Source organism: Chiloscyllium plagiosum, unplaced genomic scaffold (assembly GCF_037043375.1).
Source record: "Chiloscyllium plagiosum isolate Xiang-an unplaced genomic scaffold, Cpla_swu_hap1 HiC_scaffold_22, whole genome shotgun sequence".
NCBI lineage: Eukaryota > Metazoa > Chordata > Chondrichthyes > Orectolobiformes > Hemiscylliidae > Chiloscyllium > Chiloscyllium plagiosum.
In genome coordinates, this window is record NW_028270160.1 from 65,880,943 (window position 1) to 65,902,602 (window position 21,660).

The 21,660-nt window shown below is 41.2% G+C and overlaps 1 protein-coding gene across 3 annotated transcripts in view; it reads right to left on the reverse strand.

Annotated features, from left to right (window-relative positions):
- Nucleotides 1-1,416: 1,416 nt before the first annotated feature.
- Nucleotides 1,417-21,660, reverse strand: part of tspan15 (tetraspanin 15) — a 214,748-nt gene continuing 194,504 nt past the window's right edge. For all 3 annotated transcript variants that reach the window (XM_043712237.2, XM_087999149.1, XM_043712236.2), the window contains one exon: nucleotides 1,417-11,465. In XM_043712237.2, coding sequence (XP_043568172.1) covers nucleotides 11,289-11,465 — 177 coding nt within the window. In that variant the 3' untranslated portion in view covers nucleotides 1,417-11,288. The remainder of the gene's footprint in view (nucleotides 11,466-21,660) is intronic.

The window sequence follows — 21,660 nt, forward strand, 5'->3', positions numbered from 1 at the left end:
CTCGTCCATGCCGACCAGATATTCCAACCCAACCTAGTCCCACCTGCCAGCACCCAGCCCATATCCCCCTTAAAAACATGTTCCCTTAATCCCAATTAATCCACCATATCTGCTCCCTGGAGGAGCAATTTGACTCCCGGACTTCCCAGATATCCTATTTCAAGGACTACAACTTCCTCTCCCCAGTGATCAACAATGCACTCTATCACAACTCCTCAACTTTCTCCACCTTTGCCCTCGAACCCCTTCCCCCTAACTGCAAATAGAGCCTCCCTTGACACCACATTCAACCCCACTAATCTCCAAATACAGCACATTATCCTCTGCCAAGTTTGCCACCTACAGTCAGACCCTACCACCAAAAATATATTTCTCTCCCCACCCCTATCCACGCTCTGCAGAAACTATTCCCTCTGCAATTCCCTCCGTAGGTCCACACTCCCCACTGACCCACCCTCTACACCCAGCATCTTCCTCTGCCACCGCACGAGGTGCAAAACCTCCACCCCTCACCTCTGTCCAATGCTCTAAAAGATTATTTCAAATTTGGCAGAGATTGTCTTGCACATCCACCCACCTCATTTACTGCATCAATTTCTCTTGATGGGATCTCCTCTACATCGGTGAGACCAAGCGCCAACTCATAGTTCAGGAAACATCTCTGGTCTGCATGCATCAAACAAACCCACTGCCCTGTGGCTAACCACTTCAACTCCTCCTCACACTTCCCCAATAACATGCAAATCCTGGGCCACCTGCTAACTGGAGGAAGGACACCTCATCTTTCGTCTTGGGACCCTACAGCCACATGACATTAACACTGACTTCACTAGTTTCCACATCTCTGCACCCTCCACCTCATTCCAGATCCAACCCTCCAACTCAGCACCACTCTCTTGACCTGACCTACTTGCTCATCTTCCTTCCGCCTATCCACTCCACCCTGCCTACCAACCTATCACAATCACCTCCAACCTGCATCCACCTATTGCCATCCCATTACTTTCCCCTAGCCCCATCCCTCTTTTTATCTCTCCACCCCCTAATCCCTTCACATTCCTCATGAAGGGCTTATGCCTGAAATGTTGACTCTCCTGCTCCTGGGATGCTGCCTGACCAGCTGCACATTTTCCAGTGCCATGCTTTTCAACTCTGTTCAGGTGTTAGCAATCAGGAATGCATCTTCACAATAATGTAATTTGCACCTCCAATGCTTTCTTTAATGGTTGAATGCCATTAGTCTATAATGATACCCAAAAACACAGCATCCGCTCATCCGAGAATGCCATGTGAATCAGCTCCTTTACCATCTGGGACCTAATATCACTACAATTTACTAAGACACAGAGATGCCAGCCACGGCTTGAGTGTAAACCTGTAACCGTGGATATATTATTAAATGTGAGACACAACATATCCAGTGAGAATCATTTAATTATGGACACAATTAATGGTTAACTGTTAGATGATTAACACAGATTTTATTGTGAAATGTTAACACAGAAACAAAATGTATTAGATCTTAACAAACATTTTAAAATATTCAAAATCATAAATCATTAAAACCAGAGCAATCATTTAGAGGCCTTTGCAACAATAGTTAGAACCATACTGTTATTTTAAAATAGTGCAGACTGACAGAACATTATCTTTGCTGTTCAGCCAGCATATAAACAGTAGAAGATGCACAAAGTTCAAACTCTCCTTACAGTGCCTAACTCACAAAGGCAACCAAAGACAAAAAATGATTTGATGGATCTTTGAACAAAAAATGTCAGTTTTATCCGTCACCAAATGATTTTGAAATAGTTTTTATATATAATTTTTATAAAATATTGTTTTGAATTAAATTGTAAAAACCATTTGGAATTTAGGCACAAGTGGAGACCATTCAGTCTCCATTGAGTCTGTTCAGGAATTTGGTTAGATTATGGCTGATGTTTATTTTAGTTATCATACAGTCATAAAGATGTACAGAATGGAAACAGACCCTTCAGTCCAACTTGTCCATGCTGACCAGATGTCCTAACCTAATCTAGTTCTATTTGCCTGTACTTGGCCCATATCCCTGTAAACCCTTCCTATTCATATAACCATCCAGATGCCTTTTTAATGTAATTGTACCAGCCTCTACCACTTTGTCTGGCAGCTCATTCCATACACGCACCACCCTCTGTGCAAAAAAGTTGCCCCTTAGGTCCCTTTTAAAGTTTTCCTTTTTCAACATAAACCTATGCCCTCCAGTTCTGGACTCCCCTATGCCAGGGAAAATACCTTGCCTGTTTACCCTATCCATGCCCCTTAGTCTGCCTTTCTTCTGTAACCTTGGTGTGAGGTGCTGCTGTTGGATTGGGTTTGACAAGGTCAAAAATCACATGACACCAGATTATAGTCCAACACGTTTATTTGAAAATGTAAGCTTTTGCCGCTTCACTCCTTATTCTGGTGCTAGTGAAAGAGGGAGACACAGAATTTATAAGAAAGAGATCAAAGGGCCATAAGACTGATGAAATTCTGGGATTTGCATATTAATCAATTGAAACCTGCATTTCCATTCTAACTGATTAAAAAGATTTAACAGCTACCTTAACTGTATTTAATTAGTTTGCATCAGTTGTATGTTGCATGATCTTTTACTGATAAATTTGTGTCTAAGGTCCTCTTCTCTCACTAGCACCTGAAGAAGAGAGGCTTTGAAAGCTTGTGTTGTCAAATAAATTTGTTGGACTATAACCTGGTGTCTTGTGATTTTTAACCTTAACGCTGTTACCTAGCAAAACATTTGCTGTGATGAAATGCTGCTAGAAAAATGTGCAACCCCAAGAGCAGGGCAAGTCATTTCATTAATACCTCAGAACTAAGTATTAGCAGATACAGCTTTCGTGGTCAATGTGGATTATCTGTAAATCAACAGTGCCTGTGGTTAGCTAAGAAGTGTTACAATGCATTGCACAATAGAGTGAGATTAGGCTTATTGAAAGGCTGTAATGTTTAACTGAGGCAGATGTTGCATCTAACCCATCCCAAAAATGTTCCATATTTACAATCTATTAAGAAACAAACTAATTCAAAATATGTACAATTTGCACTGTTTAATCTACCCATTCATCAAAAGTCTGATGACTGAATAAGAATTTTCATCTCTATAGCAGCTTTCACAATGTCAGTTTGCCACAAAGGTTTTACAGCTAATGAAGTGAAATCTTCACTGCAATGTTGTGACAGTCAAGTAACACAAAGATCTCATGAACAGCAAGGCTATAATGACCACTTTATCTGTTTTATTGATGTTGGTTGAATTAGACTGCGAAGTATTAAATTTGTAGTGAGGAATGTGGGAGATCAGCCAGGAAAGCGCAAGACTAGTGAGGTTTAAAGGTAGAGATGAACATTTGAGCAGCAGAACAGCTGAACCAGTGTGAATATAGAGGTGGATAGACAGTGTCTTGGTGAATCTGTGGATATGTGATCAGAAGCTATCTGAGAGTAAAATGCAACATTATGGCTGACCAGAAACTCAACTGGACTCGCCACATAAACACAGTGGCTACAAAAATAGGTCAGAGACCAGGGATACTGCAGCGAGCAACTCACCGACAAAGTCGATACACCACCTACAAGGCACAAGTCAGGAGTGTGATGGAATACTCCCCACTTGCCTAGATGGGTGCAGCTCCAACAACACTCAAGCAGCTTGAAACCATCCAAGATAAAGCAACACATTTGATTGGCACCACATATAAACATTCAATCTCTCCATCAAAGGCACTCAGTAGCAGCAGTATGTACTAATCTGCAAGATGCACTGCAGAAATTCACCAAAGATTCTTAGACATCATCTTCCAAACCCGTGACCACTTCTATCTAGAAGGACAAGGGCAGCAGGTACTTGGAAACAGCACCACCTGCAAATTCCCCTCCAAGGCACTCACCACCCTGACTTGGAAATATACCGCTGTTCCTTCACAGTAGTTGGGTCAAACTCCTGGAACTACCTTCACCCCCTTCCTCTTACCGGCACTGTGGGTCAACCCACAGCAGGTGGACTACAGCGATTCAAAAAAGCAGCACACCTTCTCAAGGGCAAATAAGGATGGGCTATCAATGCCGGTCAGCCACTGATGCCCAAGTCCCACAAATGAATTTTTTAAAAAAAACCAAGGTCTAGCTTAGCCTCAGGACAGGAACGAGAACGAGAACATAAGAAACTCAGGTGAAAGGTCATTTGGCCACTGAAGCCTTCGCCACTAGCTAATACAATCATGGGTAGGTCTGATTGTGGCCTTAACTCCAATTTTCTGCCTTTCCCTCTTCACCTCGGAATTCCTTGCTCATCAAAAGTATGTCCAATTCTGACTTAAATAGCAGTCTCCAAAGCACAATGTGCTAAAGAATTCAGAAGATTAATGAACCTCTGGCAGAACAGTTTCTTCATCTGTGTCTTAAGTGAAGGACTCCATATTTTGAAAATCTGTCCCCAGTTCTAGATTCCTGCATTAGTGGAAACATCCACTCAGCATCTATTTTATTAAGTCCACTCAGAATCTTTGAAACTGAAATAATATCACCCATCACTCTTCTAAACTCCAGAGAGTATAGATTCAACCCTTCCACATGAATTAAATCCTTTATTGCAGGATAAGTCTAGTTAACTATCTCTTAAATGCTTCTAAAGCAAATATATATCTCCCATTAGGTAAGCAAAAATTCACGTAGGTGCAAATGCCCTGTACAACTGTAGTAAGATTTCATACTTGTATACCACATCATCCTTTCAATAAACGCCATCAATCCCTTTGCCTTCCTAATTACTTGACAGCTTTGTGATTCGTCTGCAAAAATGCACAGATCTCTGTGTACCACAACATTCTGCAGTCTCTCACTATTTAAATAACAAGTTGTTTTACAATTCTTCATGCCAAAGTGAACCTCATATTTTCCCATGATATTCCATGAGTCAAAATTTTGCCTATTCATGTAACTGACTATATCTCATTGCAAATGCTTTGTATCCTCCAAACTTGCTTTCCTACCTTCCTTTGTTTTGTTAGCAACTTTGCTATAACATAGTTAATCTTTTCATTCAAGTCATGAATATAAATTGTAAACAGCTGACTCCCCAGGCCTGATCCTGTAGTATTCCACTGATTACAGTCTGCCAGTCGGAAAATGACCATTTATCCTAACGCACTGTTACTTAGCCATTCCTCTATCCATGCTAATATCATCAACAATGTATTATTATTCTAACATTTTCCCAAAGATAGAGATTATAGTTATCTATTACCTTTCTGCCTTCTTCCTTGATGATATTTTACATTTCCATTCTGGACGTAAACAACTAGTGTCGCCACTATCTTTGGAGCAACATCTTTTAAGACATTCATATGCAGACCATCAGCACCAGGGAACTTGTCAGTTTATAGTCTATTATCTTTCCTACTACTTAGCAACAGCAATTGTTCGGTGTTTGTCTCTTCCTGTTGCCAGATTTTTATCTACTCCATGGATAGTTTTTGGATAAATATTTTAATGTATTTCTTGTGTTCTCCAATTTCTCCCTGTTTACAATTTTTCAGTCATACCTTGCTAAGACTTCCTTAGTCCTACCACTAATTTTCAAATGCCTTTGTTTCAATGTGATATCACACTTCACTTCCTTAGTTAGGTAGGAATGGTGCACGTTTCTGGTAGAGTCTTTCATCCTCATTGAAATGTATCGTTGTTGAGAATGAAGTATTAGTTCCTTAAATACCTGCAAACTTTCCACTGACTTACTTTGTAACCAATTTATCCAAGAAATGTGGTGCTGGAAAAGCGGAGCCAGTCAGGCCTGCTCATCGGATGCTGCCTGACCGGCTGCGCTTTTCCAGCACCACACTCTTCGACTCTGATCTCCAGCATCTACAGCGCTCACTTTCTCTTAACCAATTTATTCAGTCCACTTTAGACAAATGCCACTATACTCCTCTAACAGACTTCATGGCTCGGGTAGGACAAATCTTAGGGGGATGATAGGAGAACGAAGGGAGGTGGACGCGGCAGCTAGAAAAGTGTTCTTAATCTTAGCTACAGAGAAGCCCATAATTATCGCAGAGAACTGAAATTGAGGGACGATTCTTGTGCAGCAAGCAGTATGGCACAAATATATTGCTGCTCAGAGGCTTGCTCACTGGCGGATCTATAGATGTAGGGAAGCAATGCCCAGCAGCAGGGTTGTGGCAGGAGTGGATACAGTTCAGGTTGCTGCCATTCAAGATGCTGCAATACCTGGCCCATCCAGCCTCACTTGTTTTGATGACAGGTGATATACATGTATTGGGTTCAGGATCTTGTGAATGACAGAATATTGTGAAGCTATTGGAAGCACAATCATAATGAGGTACTTTTAAGGTCTGGTTGGAATTTTTCTGCTGGTGGACTGGTCTAGCACCCCACAGGAAGCTGCTGATTCAAGGGAAGTGGCCTTTCTGCTGCAGGCCAGGGACGGGATCTATGGGGCAAGAGCCTCCATGGCCCAATGCTGGGGTAGCAGGCATAAATGACTGCCACTAGAATCAAGAAATATTAAATCATAATAATAAATTTGTGATGCAAGGCCAAAGAGAATGGGATTGGAACAAGAAAAAAATGTGTCAATGAGCATTATGAATGGCAAAGCAATGATAGGCTGCTTCTGAAAGCAAACACAGAGACAAACAAGAATAAAACCAAAGTGCGATAAGCAAAAGAAAAAGAAAAAAACAGCTTCTGTCCTGAATTTGTTGAACTCAATGCTGAGTTTGTGGAGTTGTAAAATATCTACTGGAAAGCTGGGGTTCTGTTTCTTGAACTTACCTGAAGCTTTATTTTACCCACAGCAGGTCATGAACAGTGAAGTCAGCATGAAAACAAGATGGGAAATTTAAATGACAGCCAATTGGAAATGTTTGGAGACTGAACATGTTGTTATTTACAAGACAGTCACCCAATCTGGGTTCAATTATTGCAATGTGGAGTAGACTACGTACTAAGCAGGGAATACAAGATACTAAACTTGATAAAAGTGAGTGTACATCCCTGATTCACCTGGCACTGTGAGGCAGCAGAGCTAATCACTGAGCCATGCCGCCCAACAGTTCAGGTCAAGAAACCAGAAAGCATCAGAAGAATCATGGAACAGTATGAACAAGGTGAGAGGACAGTTGAAGTAGAAGGAAATCAGTTCAGTGGGCCTTTAACAGGCTGAAATGAAAGGTCTAATTTGGAATTCCTGTTTTTGGATTTTATGAAGATGGTATGCTATGAACCAGACCAGACCCCCTCAAAGTATTTTAAGAAGTTAGCCCAAACTTAAACTTTTACTTATTTTAAAAGTACATGTGAAGTCATGCTCCAGTTGTGATGTGACTGGTCAAACTACACGACATTAAACAAAACACAATTCATTCAAATTCTACAGTTAAAACACAAACAAAAGAAATAGGAATTTTGAATAACTTAGCTATTGGAAAACTTAAACCGAATAATACATACAGCATCTATTACTAATTAACTGTTCCAGTATAGTAACATCCCAGAAACACACCCCTTGGCAAAAAAGGTAAAAATTGATAGAGATTCTTACATGCAGTTCTCCAATCCAGGAGGAAACAGCATCAAGACAGATTTCAGAGAAAGCAGCAGCTAGGGATTACTCACTGAAGCTTGCACTTCTTCTGGGATCCTAAACAGTTTCTGACTGTTAAAAAAAACCAGGAAGCCTGGTCTGTGAGAACTGGCAACCTCCACTCAAGCTGCTTTCATTGTTCCACCTTTTCAAAAAAAACCTAAAAGCCTCCTATGTTGTTTACTTAGGCTGTCCCTAGTTGTGAGTTTGTCACCTCTGCCTTTAAAATCTCTCTTCAAAAAAACCCAGGACAAAATAACCTTTTTAAAGGGACAGCATCGCCACAGATAGAAATGGGCTGTTTGGCATTTGGGCTTTTATTCAGAAAATCTGATGACAATGTTGACATCGGACTTCTCAGTACAGATTAACTAAATTTAAAAAATAAGACAAGTGAGAGTGAGTGACGGGATCAGTTCTCAATAAATCTAGAAAGGATTAGAGGCTAAAGGAGGACTCAGATGGAGGGAAAACCTCACACAGCAAGAAAGACTCCTGATCAAAGAAGTGGGCAAGAGGTGAAAATGATGGAAGATCTCAGCTTGTCTCACAGTTAGTCAGATCTACATTATGAATACAATAAAGTCAATTGGCACAGAAATGACTAAACTCTAAGAATGAACAAAAAATGCCAGTTATTCTTGAGTGTAAAATATTATTGAATTTAATCTTTCCATTATTATGTTCAGTCTGTGGAATTTAATTTTAAGAAATCTATAAATCTTCAAAATTTAATTATAATAAAATCCAAATCACAGATCTCAGGAAAACGTTCTATACTATGTAACATTTCAGTTACTCAATCCTTTCACAGGATATGGGCATCAACAACTAGACCAGCATTTATTGCCCATGAGATGGTGGTGGTGAGCTGTCTTCTTGAACCACTGTAGTCCATGTGGTCTTTGGTATGCCCAAAGTGCTAATAAGAAGGGATTTCCGGGACTTTGACCTAGTAATGGTGAAGGAACAGCAATATGGTTCAAAGTCAAGAGGGTTGCAGCTTGGAGGGGAAACGTAGGTGGTGGTATTTCATGTTATCTACTACCCTGTTCTTCGATGTCACTGTAGTGTATGCGCCGGTGTTGGAGTGTGAGAATGTGGACACGCTACCAATCAAATAGACTAGTTTGACCTGGATAGTCTTGAGATTATTGACTGTTGTTGGATTTGCACTTACTTAGGTCAGATGAGTATTACATCATACTTCTGACTTATGCTTTGCCGATGACGGACATGGTTTGGGGAGACAGGAGATGAGTTACTCACTGTAAAATTTCAGCCTCTGACCTACTCTTGCTGCAACAATATTTATATAGCTATTCCAGTTCAGTTTCTGGTCAACAAAAAACTCCAGGATGTTGATAGTGGGGGATTCAGTAATGTAATGCCACTGAATGTCAAGGGCAGGTAGTCTGATTCTCTCCTGTTGGAATTCAGCATTGTCTATCATGAATGCAAATTGCTCATTACCAGCCTGAGCCAAAATGCTGTCCAGGTGTTTTTGCAAATGGATAGACACTTTTTTAGTATCTGAATCGTCAAGATTTGTGCTAATTGTGCAATCAATGATGAACAGCCCCACTCTGGACATTATAATGAAGGAAGGTCAGCAATGAAGTAGCTGAAGATGGCTTTGTCTACAACACTACCTTGAAGAATTTCTATAATGATGTCCAAGAGCTGAGATGACTGACCTTCAACAACCACAAGAATGCTCATCTCGGAAACACAATTGATGGCCCCTTCTATCACTTTGCTGATATCCAAGAATAGATGGATCGAGTGGTAATTTGGTTCTACTTTTTGAGTACAAGATATACCTCGGCAATTTTCTACATGGTTTGGGTGGATACCAGTGTTACAGCTGTACTGGAACAGCTTGGCTGGGGATGCAACAAGTTCGTTCAGGAACACATGTCTTTCGTACTATTACTGGAGTGTTGTTGGGTCCAAAATCCTTATAATGTGAGTGAATTGAACTGGTTGAAAAGTTGCATCTGTGGTACTGGAGCCCCTCCTGTTCAATTAGCTGCATGAAAATGAATCTTGCAAAAAACATGAAAACTTGAAATCACATGAAACTTTTAACAAACTTTTGAATAAAGGAAAAATACCACAGGTGCTGGAAATCAAACAACACAGTAAATGGTGAAGAAACTCAGCAGATCTGGCAGTGTCTGAGGAGAGAGAAACAGAATTAAATGTTCTGAGTCTGTTTCTGAAGAAGAGTCATACCAGACTTGAAACTTTAATTGTTTCTCTCTCCTCAGATACTGCCAGAGGTACTGAGTTTCTCCAGAATTCTCCGTGTTTGCCTCTGATAAACCTACAAGGAGTTCCCCCACCAGTTGTAATATATGAGAAGGGAAAAAAATGTCATACCTGGGATTTTCTGATGTGTACTTCCCAAGAGGCAAAATTCCTTGCAATCAGTCATGTTGGTAAAATTGCTCTCTGTCTATCCTTTTAACAATTAGATACACATTGCAATCAAATTTACAAAAAATATTAAAAAGCAGCAAGTTGCCTGTCAGCCTAAAATCCTGAACATTCACCTTGATGGAACGCAGATTGGTGTAGGATGAAGTACACAAGTCCATGTTTGTACAAAACATTTGGACGAGGCGAGTCCAACTGAAGGAGTGGTTACATCTGCAATTCATCCATGATCATAATGCACAAAAAGTAATTCATTCCAATTCTTGTCTCAATTTGTAATACAGTAGCGCCTCGACTTATGAACTTAATCCGTTCCGGGACCCGGTTCACGAACCGAAAAGTTTGCGAACTGAATCAATTTTTCCCATTGTTTGGATAGCATAAGAATGCTTGGACGTAGCAATGAACGCTGTTCACAGTGCACGCGCTAAAGACGAACTGAATGAGATCACGCGGGATCCGAGAGCTTTTGCGTTCAACAAGCGTGTAGCAAAGTAGAACAATGAAACCATGTGTTTGCACACAGGCTTTTTGCGTTCGTACCTTGAATTTCGTACGTACATTGAAGCAAACTTTTACGTACAATCTTGTTCGTAAACCGATTTGCTCGTGAACGGGGTTGTTCGTATGTCGAGGCGCTACTTATGTTGTTCAGGGTTATGATGGTGAAATACATGGATGGAGTACCTGTTGCACCTTGAGAATAGTTATATTATTGCAAAGGAGAAGTAACAGGACAGAGAGGTAGCAAAATACAAGGTTGCATTATCACAAAACAAAACATATTTGCCCTGAAATCAAAATGACAGCACCTTTAAAAAGTGTAGAGAGATATAGTGCTTCTTGTACATTAAATGGAAAAAATGGGAATTTGAGAGTGTTATAAGTACTGTAATACGAAATGAAGGGAGAGTACAGAAAATATTGGTAATACAACCCAGGTCTTCCAGAATCTGAAAGTTTAAAAGCTGGATTTCAATTTGGATATAGATTCTTAACTCTGATCTCCACCCAAAACTGTGCTCTGTTTACTTTCAGTGCCAAAATATTTTTTTTGGTGGACTTAGATTGTCTTCTTAAACTGCTGCAATATAAACTCTCAATCTTTTAACATCATCAGAATCCCTGGATTGTATTACAAATTGTACTGCTTCCTGAGACACCGGTAACTCAATGTAATTATCCCATACAACAAATTTCACACAACAGCATCGAGAGTGGGTAAACACCAACAGCATCCTGCCCCTGATGTGCTTGCACTTTCATAGTTTCCATAAGACGGTCCGCTCATCAGGCCAATATCCATGGCATCATATTCATAGATGATATCTTCCAGCCGGCTGATATACAGCCAAGTTATTAAAACGCCAAAAAACTGAAAGACAGAGAACAATGAAAGCAATGTAAAGCAATAAATTTTCAAAATTGCACTATAAAACTGCAGCACTAAACTCTAATTTATATTGGTTTCAACAGTCTATTAGAAGAGTACTACCTCAGGAAACTGAGTTATTGAAGGAGATTTAGAAAGATAACCACAATAACAAATTTGGACGAGGCGAGTCCAACTGAAGGAGTGGTTACATCTGCAATTCATCCATGATCATAAAGCAGAAAAATTAATTCATTCCAATTCTTGTCTAAATTTGTAATACAGTACTTTCAACATAATAAAGAAGTTTGGACTGGGGAATCCACACGTTTGAGCAAATCTGTCCAATATTCTGTTCAGTTGTTTTTGTCATGGAAACAGACCCTTCGGTTCAACCAGTCCAAGCTGAACATTATCCCAAACTAAATTAGTTCTACCTGCCTGCTCCTGAACCATATTAAAGCTCCAAACCTATTAAAGGATCTATCCAAATGTCTTTTAAATGTTGTAACTGTACCCATATCCACTACTTTCTTTGAGCAAGCTGGAGAGATAAGAAGCTGTTCCTGCTCATAAAAGGAAGAAGAGTGAGAGGGCACCGATTTAAAGTGATGTGCAAAAGAAGAATGATGAAATAAATTCTGAGAGTAGTTAGGGTATGGAAATGTGAAAATGCGCCTGAAAATGTGCGGGGTAGGTTCAATTAAGGTATTCAAGAGGGCACTGGATGATTATTAGCGTAGAAATATAGTGTGCAAGGATATGGAATAATGCAGGAGATTGGCACTAGGTAATGATGCTTCCTTGAAGAGTAGGTTCAGGCACAATGGGGCCAAATGGGCTTCGTTCTGCACCGTAACAAAGGTTTGATTCTTAACACAAAGATATTGCCTAGCACTCCAAAGGACAGCAATTAGGGTAAAAACTGACACAAGGAAAGATGACTAAAGGTTTGATCAAAAAATTAGGTCTTAAGGGGAATATAAAGGAGGAAAGACTGTCAAAGAAGTTTTAACAGTTGTGTCTTAATACAGAATTCAGGGCAAGAAAGGGGAAAATTTTGGGAGAGGTTTGGGTTGATAGGTGTGTAAAGGGATGCCATCATCAGAGGTAGGTGAATAGATAAATCTCAACTTGGTGACAGAATCCATGATCTTGGTGCACACTCTTTGCTGGAGTTGAGGATAGAAGAGATATGTTGATGATGCTATGTTGAGGAGAGAAATTGGAATATATTGTTTTCATTTGTACAGGATCCTGGAGTAGATGTGAAAACTAGTTATGTACTAGAAACATTCAAAACTGCTCTCCTAACATAAAAGGATACAAAAATGGGTTGGTGTTCCAAGGAAAACAGCAAAAGTTGCTCCATTTATTGTTCTTCCATTTTTGCCACAGCATAAATTTCCAGCCCTCTTCAGTTTTATAGTAATTTACTATTTTAAGAATAGTAATTGGACTTGAAATGGCAACTTTATTTCTCTCTCTACAGATGCTGCCAGCTCTTCTGAGTTTTTCCAGCACTTTTAGTTCTCACTTTCATTAGTTGCAGAGTTAACATGGTCAATGGAAGGTCAAAGAATAGTCAGTTGAGTGAAAGCACACCAGTAAATGACTTCTAGAGGGAAGGGGAATTTTGAAGGAGGACAGGAATTGAGAGTGGTGATGGATATGGTCAGAGATTTCCCTATCTGTGTCTGAGGCAATAGAGAAACCACACAATGACTATTAATATGGGTAGAAATGTTCGGAATCTGGTAAAATACACAGTAAGTCTGTCAGCCTCTGAAAGCATAAAAAGTTGGTTAAGTGGCATATGTCTTTGGTATATCTAACTTTACCAGGTATGATACATTACCTTTCTCCAATTGCTGCCAAGAGAATCATTATATTCTTTCAACATGCTCTCTTTTTACTTCTGCTTTAAATACAGGGCGACCCTGCATTTGCGGGTCCAGTTACCACAGTTTCAGTTACCTGCGGTTTACCACGGCCCGAACATATAAAAGGGAATGTTCCAGAACCAGGGACCAGGAGGCTGCTGGGAAGGTACATTTCCCATTTAAGTGAATGGGTTCACTCCAATCCATTGTTTTGGGCATCCATGGTAGGTCTTGGAATGTATCCTCTGCGGGTACTGGGGGACTACTGTATTAGAGATTGTCAGGCAATCCAATAATGCTTTGGAAAACCATGGAGAGTACTATGTTTGCAGCTATCTCTTGCAGCACCCTATTGTTAGACTATCAGGGGAGTTGTTGGATTTTAATCTGCGTTTCTTCAATATTTTCTCTCTATTGAGGAACCCTTACTTTACCCTCTATTTCTGATATACATATATTGTCTTCTGCTATGAAAACAGACACAAAATATTTGTTAAATGCATTTATTTTCTCATTGGCCATGATATTTTCTCCTGACCATGCTCCTAAGGAATTAAGTATAAATGCCTCTAAATCAAAATCATTTCCTCCCACAGCCAAACCCACAATAAAATGGTTGACTCTTTACAAGTGAATGAAACGGTCTAGCAAGTCGTCCCAAACTGCTACAGAAAAGCCATACAGGAATCAAACCAGTCTATATAAGGAAGTAGATAACTGCATTCAGAGTTTTTGGAGTTAAGATTAAACAGCATATTCTCAAAGATCGTCACCTCTAAAGTACTCTATTGGTATGTGAGAATTAAGTCAAAGCATGTCAACACTTGATCACAGAAATGGTGCAGATTCCTAGGGACTTGCGAGGCAAGAAGGACTAGTCAAGATGGATACACTGCATCTCAATATGGCTGGGATCAATTGTTTTCTTGGAAAGTTAACTCGAACTGTTGTGGAAGACTTAAATTAACTTGGCAGGGAGAGGGACACGAGGACGAAGCAACATTGAGGAATAAAGCATCAAAATAAATAAAACAGAAAATGCCAGAAATACTTCAGTCTAGCAGCATTTCTGGAGCGAGAAATAGAGTTGACATTTTAAGTCAACGACCTTTCTAGTAATCACAAGTAGCTATAAATACAATAGGTTTTAAGCAAGTGAAGGTGGGAGGATTGAGAAATAAACAGAAGGTAAGTTTTGTGTTAGGATGCAAGACAGGAAAGATGATAAATTATTAGTAGTGATGAAGGAGCAATGCTCCGAAAGCTAGTGTGCTTTCAATTAAACCTGTTGGACTATAATCTGGTGTTGTGTGATTTTTAACTTTGTACACCCCAGTCCAACACTGGCATCTCCAAATCATTCTTCATCCTGCTTACCTCCCTGCATTAACTTGCATCTGTTGTGAGTTCACCCATTTCAACAATTTATTTCCTGATACCTGTTTCTAGGTAAAGGTAAAGTTGCCATAGTCTAACTGCACCATTGGGTTATTAGACAGAAATGACTGGTAGTAGTTTAACATGAGGGTCACCACATGGGGAAGAGGAAGAGGTCAGGAAGGAGAGTCTTTCATAGTAATCTCAGACTTTGTGGGTACTGAATCCATGCCGTTAGCGTCACTCTGCATCACAAACCAGCCATCTAGCCAACTGAGCTACTGACCCCCGACCTCTACTTTTTCAACTTTGGATCTTCTACAATATTTGAATTCATGTCCTTTACACTCAGGTCTAGATTATTAAAAGAGGGATGGTCCTAATTCTGGAAATTCTGGGAAGCATCAAGATAGATAAGTCCCCAGGGCCGTACCAGATACTACGGGAAGCGAGGAATGAGATTGCTGCCTCTGGCATTGATTTACGGGAGTAGTACTAGATGATTGGAGGGAGATGAATGTTGCTCCTCTGTTCAAGAAAGCAAATAGAGAAATCCCTGGGAATTACAGACCAGTCAGTCTTATATCTGTGGTAAGCAAGGTACTGGAAAGGGTTCTGAGAGATAGGATTTATGACTATTTGGAAAAATATAGTTTGATTAAAGATAGTCAGCATTGCTTTGTGAGGGGCAGGTAAAGGTACCTCACAAGCCTTATTGAGTTCTTTGAGGACGTGATGAGACAAGTTGATGAAGGTTGAGTAGTGGATGTGGTGTATATGGATTTCAATAAGGCATTTGATAAGGTTCCCTATGGTAGGCTCATTCAGAAAGCTAGGAGGTATGGGATATAGGGAAATTTGGCTGTCTGGATACAGAATTGGCTGGTCAAAAGATGAAGTGAGTGGTAGTGAATGATAAATATTCTGCCTGGAGGTCGGTGACCAATGGTGCCCCACAGGGATCTGTTCTTGGGCCTCTGCTCTTGGTAGTTTTTATAAATGATGCGGATGAAGAAGTGAAAGGATGAGTTAGTAAGTTTGTGTCATTGACAAAGGTCAGTGGGATTGTAGGTACTATTGCAGGCTACAACATGACATTGACAGGATGCAGAGCTGGGCTGAGAAGTGGCAGATGGAGTTCAATCTGGATAAATGCAACGTGATTCATTTTGGAAGGTTGAATTTGAATGCTGAATATAGGGTTAAAGACAGGATTCTTGGAAGTTTGGAGGAACAGTGGGATCTTGGGGTCCTTTTGCATGGATCCCTCAAAGTTGCCACTCATGGTGATAGTGTTATGAGGGTGGTGTATGGGTGCTTTGGCTTTCATTAATAGGGGGATTGAGTTTAAGAGCCAAGAGGTTTTGCTGCAGTTCTATAAGACCCTGGTTAGACAACATTTGGAATATTGTGCCCAAATCTAGTCACCTCATCATAGGAAAGATATAGATGCTTTAGAGAGGGTGCAGCGGTGATTTACCAGGATTGGAGGGCTTGTCTTATGAAGAGAGCTTGAGTGATTCTGTTCGCCGAGCTGGGAATTTGTGTTGCAGACGTTTCGTCCCCTGTCTAGGTGACATCCTCAGTGCTTGGGAGCTTCCTGTGAAGCGCTTCTGTGATCTTTCCTCCGGCATTTATAGTGGTTTGAATCTGCCGCTTCCGGTTGTCAGTTTCAGCTGTCCGTTGCAGTAGTCGGTATATTGGGTCCAGGTCGATGTGCTTATTGATTGAATCTGTGGATGAGTGCCGTGCCTCTAGGAATTCCCTGGCTGTTCTCTGTTTGGCTTGTCCTATAATAGTAGCGTTGTCCCAGTCGAATTTATGTTGCTTGTCATCTGCGTGTGTGGCTAAGGATAGCTGGTCGTGTCGTTTCATGGCTAGTTGGTGTTCATGGATGCAGATCGTTAGCTGTCTTCCTGTTTGTCCTATGTAGTGTTTTGTGCAGTCCTTGCATGGGATTTTGTACACTACATTGGTTTTGCTCATGCTGGGTATCGGGTCCTTCGTTCTGGTGAGTTGTTGTCTGAGTGTGGCTGTTGGTTTGTGTGCTGTTATGAGTCCTAGTGACAACGGAACGAGGACATGCCGCAACCCAAAGGACTAGCCACACTACCATAAATCAAGAGTATTTCCGAACTGACAGCCAGACTACTGCGACCACTAGGACTCATAACACCTAGACAGGGGACAAAATGTCTGCAACACAAATTCCCAGCTCGGCGAACAGAACCACAACAACGAGCACCCGAGCTACAAATCTTCTCACAAACTTTGAAGAGCTTGAGTGAGTTAGTGCTTTTCACATTGGAGAGGAGGAGGAAGAGAGGTGACCTGATAGAGGTGTAATGAGAGGCATAGATGTAATAAATAGCCAGAGACTTTTCCCCAGGGCAGAAATGGCTGTCACGAAAAGTCATAATTTTAAGGTAATTGGAGGAAGGTTTGGGGAGATGTCAGAGGTAGGTTCCTCACGCAGAGAGTAATGGGTATGTGAATGCATTGCCAGCAGAGGTAGTAGAGTCAGACACATTAGGGATATTTAAGCGACTGCTGGACAAGCACATGGACAGCAGTAAATTGAGGGGTGTTTAGGTTAGGTTGATCTTAGATTAAGATAAATGCTCGGCACAACATCGTGGGCCGAAGGGCCTGTGCTGTGCTGTACTGTTCTATGCTCTAATACTGACCCTTAGGGAACACACACTTGGCAACATATAAATTATTCTGTTAATCGGCTGTGGACACCCATGCCTAGATCATTAATAGGTATCAAGAAGACTAAATGTCCTGACATCAACTCCTGGGGTGCTTTGCAATAAACTTTCCTCCATCTGAAATATAAATGTTCACCACTACTGTTTGCTGACATTCAGTCCATTTTGTATCCATGTTGCTATTGTCCCTTTTATTCCATGAGCACTAACTTTGCTGACAAGTTCACATATACATCAATCATATTATCCTTACCTACTGGTTCCTTCATCAAAAAAACTGAAGCAAATTATCTAAAACGTGATTTGCCCTCAACATATCCATGCTGCCTTTCCTCAACTGATCCACATTTGGCCAGTGTCTGTTAAGTTTTTCCCATATTGATTTGGATTGGAGCAAGGTGTCACTGATTGGTTGCCCCATGATTGAATACATATCAGAGTGGTGCTGGAAAAGCACTGCAGGTCAGCATTGAAAGTGTAAATTATCGTTTATTAATATTAAGAGTTGACTCGCAGTTTCTTTGATAGTTTTAAGAGTTAAACACACTATGTGGCAGGTGCAATTATACCTAACTCAGTTAAAAGTTTTGTTTTGCATACAGTACTGGCAGATCATAACATTCAAGGACATAGTAATTTTTACAGACTCAGAATTGAGGTTTAGAAGTGTGGAATGGTTGTAAGAAATGACAGAATAAGATCTGTTGTATAGAGCTCAGAGTTGCCCTGTGTAGGCACCATCTCACACTATTAATAAGCACACAAGGCATTTAGCGTACAGATGCTGAACACATTGCACCATCTTTGTGCATACAAATGTAAAATTAAAAACTGAGCTGTTCCCTGCTGTTAGTAATAATCAGACACTAAGAACGCATCATTGCTTGTTGGCAATGACTGTCTTCAGTGAATGTTCAAATTTAATGGTTACCCAATGAATAAATGTATTTGCTTCCTAATTTGGAGATGATAACACATTGTGGTTGTACCATGAAACATAAGCACATTATTATAGGTGCAGATTCAAAAACTTAGTTTCCTTTTTGTTTGGGGAGATAGTAACATATGGGTAATATCACTGGTCTAGTGATCAAGAGGACCCGGCTAATATTCTGGGAATATGGGTTTAATTCCCACCATTCATGGTCAATGAATAAATCTGAATTAAAAACTAGTCTCAGTAAAGGTCACCATAAAATCATCGCCATGAATACCTTCCGGTTCATTAACATCCTTTAGTGAAGGAAATCAACCACCCTTACTTGTGGTTGATGTGACACCAGCCCAGAATAATGCCTTCTGAAATGGGTAAAGGCAATTAGGAATAGGTAACAAATGCTGACTTTGCCAGCAACATCCACATCCCATGAAATCATCTGAAACAAGTATCAGATGCAAAACCTTAGAAAGAAATATAAAATGGCAACCAGTCGGCCGTCATCTTATTCTTTCTTTCGTTGCTAGTCTGGAAAGGGCACTGGCCTGGGAGAACAATGTCAGGGTACGTGGAGGGAGATAGAGGAAGGGAATAAAAGAGTAGAAATATCTGGGGAGAGTAATGAGAATTGCAGTACAGGAATAACTGACTGAGAGCAGGAACGGATGCTGGTGAATGAGTACGCCTCCATGCTGAACAACACTTGGAGGAAGCACCGAGAACGGCAAGGTCACAAAATATACTCTGGGCGAGGGACTTCAATGTCTACCACAAGAATGCTTTTACAGTATTATTGCTGATCAGATCAGGTCCTAAAGGATATAGCTGCTAGAGTGGGTCTGCAGCGGTGAGGTAAGAGCGACATCAAGGCTGCATTGGATTGAGCATGGCATCAAGGAGCCCTAGCAAAACTGGAAACAATGGGTTTCAGAGGGCAAATCTCCGGTGGTTGGAGTCATACCTGACACATAGGAAGATGGTTGTGGTTGTTGGAGGTCAGTCACCTCAGCTCCAGGACTTCGTCAGGGTAGTGTTCTAGGCCCATTTTCAGCTGCTTCATCAATGACCTTCCCTCTATCATAAGGTCAGAAGGTGGGATGTCCGCTGATGATCACACAATGTTCAGCATCATTTGCGACTCCTCAGATACTGAAGCAGCCCATGTTCAAATGCAACAAGATCTGGACAATATATCCAGGCTGGGCTAAGTGGCAAGTAACGTTTGTGCCACACAAATGCCATGCTATGACTACCACCAATACGATGCAACCTAAACACTGTCCCTCGACACTCGATGTTACCATTACTGAATCCCTAGTGTCAACATCCTGGGGTTATCACTGACCAGAAACTCAACTGGACTCACCACATAAACACATAACTCAACCTGACATTGTCTACAAAAGTTGGTAAGAAGCTCGGACTCCTGCTGCGATTAACTCTCTTCCTAACTCCCCAAAGCCTGTCCACCATCTACAAGGCACAAGTAAGGAGTGTGACGGAATACTCCCCAATGCCTGGATGAGTGCAGCCACAACACTCAAGAAGCTTGACACCATCCAGGATAAAGCAACACACTTGATTGGCACTACACCAACAAGCATCCACACCCTCTACAAATCGACACTCAGTAGCAGCAGTGCAGACTATCTACAAGATGCACTGCAGAAATTCATCAAAGATCTTGAGACAGCACCTTCCAAACCAAGGACCACTTCCATCTAGGATGACAAGGGCAGAAGATGTATGGGAATACTATCACTTCCACGTTCCCCTCCAAGCCACACCCCACCCTGACATGGAAATCTATCACCTTTCCTTCATTGTAGCTGGGCTAAGATCCAGGAATTCCCTCCCTAATGTCATTGTGGGTCAACCCACAGCAGATGGACTGCAGTGGTTCAAGAAGGCAGCTCACCACCACTTTCTCAAGGGCATCTCGGGACAAGCAATAAATGCTGGCCAGCCAGTGACACCCATATCCCACAAATGAATAAGTTAAAAAAAAAAGGAGGGTAAAGATTTCTGAAGGAAGGGTGTTGAAACAGCATTAGGAATGCAGGCGTATCTGAGGTTAGAATGTTAGGGTACTTACTTGGGGGAGGGGGTGGTGGTGGTGTTTGGATGTTCAAGAATACCTGAATACAGGAGTCTCTAAGGAGAAAGGAATGGGAGTGTATGACTATCTGAGGTGAGGGGAATGGGAAATGTAGGAGCAATTGATGAGAGGGGAATGGGAGTGCACAGCATGAAGGGTGGATATCGCAAGTGTAAGATTATCTGAGGAATGGGGAATGGGAGTGTAGGAGGATTTGAACAGAGGGGAATCTAGTATAAGAGTATCTGAGGTGAGGGGAATGGAAATGTAGGAGCAGATTAAGATTGCTGAGGGAGTAAGTGAATAGGAGACCAATAGGCAGAGAAAGAGCAGGGAGGCAGTGGAGGTGTCCCCTGCAGTCATTTCCCTCCAAAACAGGTATACCGATTTGGATAGTGTTGGGGGAGATGGCTCACCAGAGGAAGGCAGCAGTAAATAGGTTCATAGCACTGTGGCTGGTTCTGCTACACAGAAGGGCAGGAAAAAGAGTGGAAGGGCAATAGTCTTAGGGAATCAATTGTAAGGGGAGTAGATAGGCAGTTTTATGGTCGAAAATGAGACTCCCAAATGGTACGTTGCCTCCCATTGGCCAGTGATGTCTCAGATTGGCTGCAGAACATTCCGAAGGGAGAGGATGAACAGCCAATTGTCTTGGTGCATATAGGCACCAATGATGTCAGTTAAAAAAATGGGATGAGGTCCTACAAGGAAAATTTAGGGAATTAGTAGCCAAGTTAAAAAGTAAGACCTCAAAGGTAGTAATCACAGGATTGCTTCCAGGGTCACATGCTAGTCAGAGTAGAAATGAAAGAATAGGCAAGGTGATTGCATGGCTTGAGAGATGGTGCATGAGGGAGGGGGTCAGATTTTTGGGACATTGGGACCGGTTCTGGGAGAGGTGTTACTATTACAAATTGGACAGTCTGCGTCTGGGCCAGACAGGAACAAATGTCCTTAGGGGTGCTTTTGCTAATGCTGTTGGGGAGGGTTTAAACTAACATGACAATGGAGAGTGAGAGAAAATGGGTGAGATTCTTAATGAGTACTTTGCATCGGTTTTCACCGAGGAGAGGATCATGACGAATGTTGAGGTCAGGGATAGATTTTATTACTCTAGGACAAGTCCCCAGATCCGGATGGGTTCTATCTTAGGTTACTGAGAGAAGCAAGAGAGGAAATAGCTGGGGTC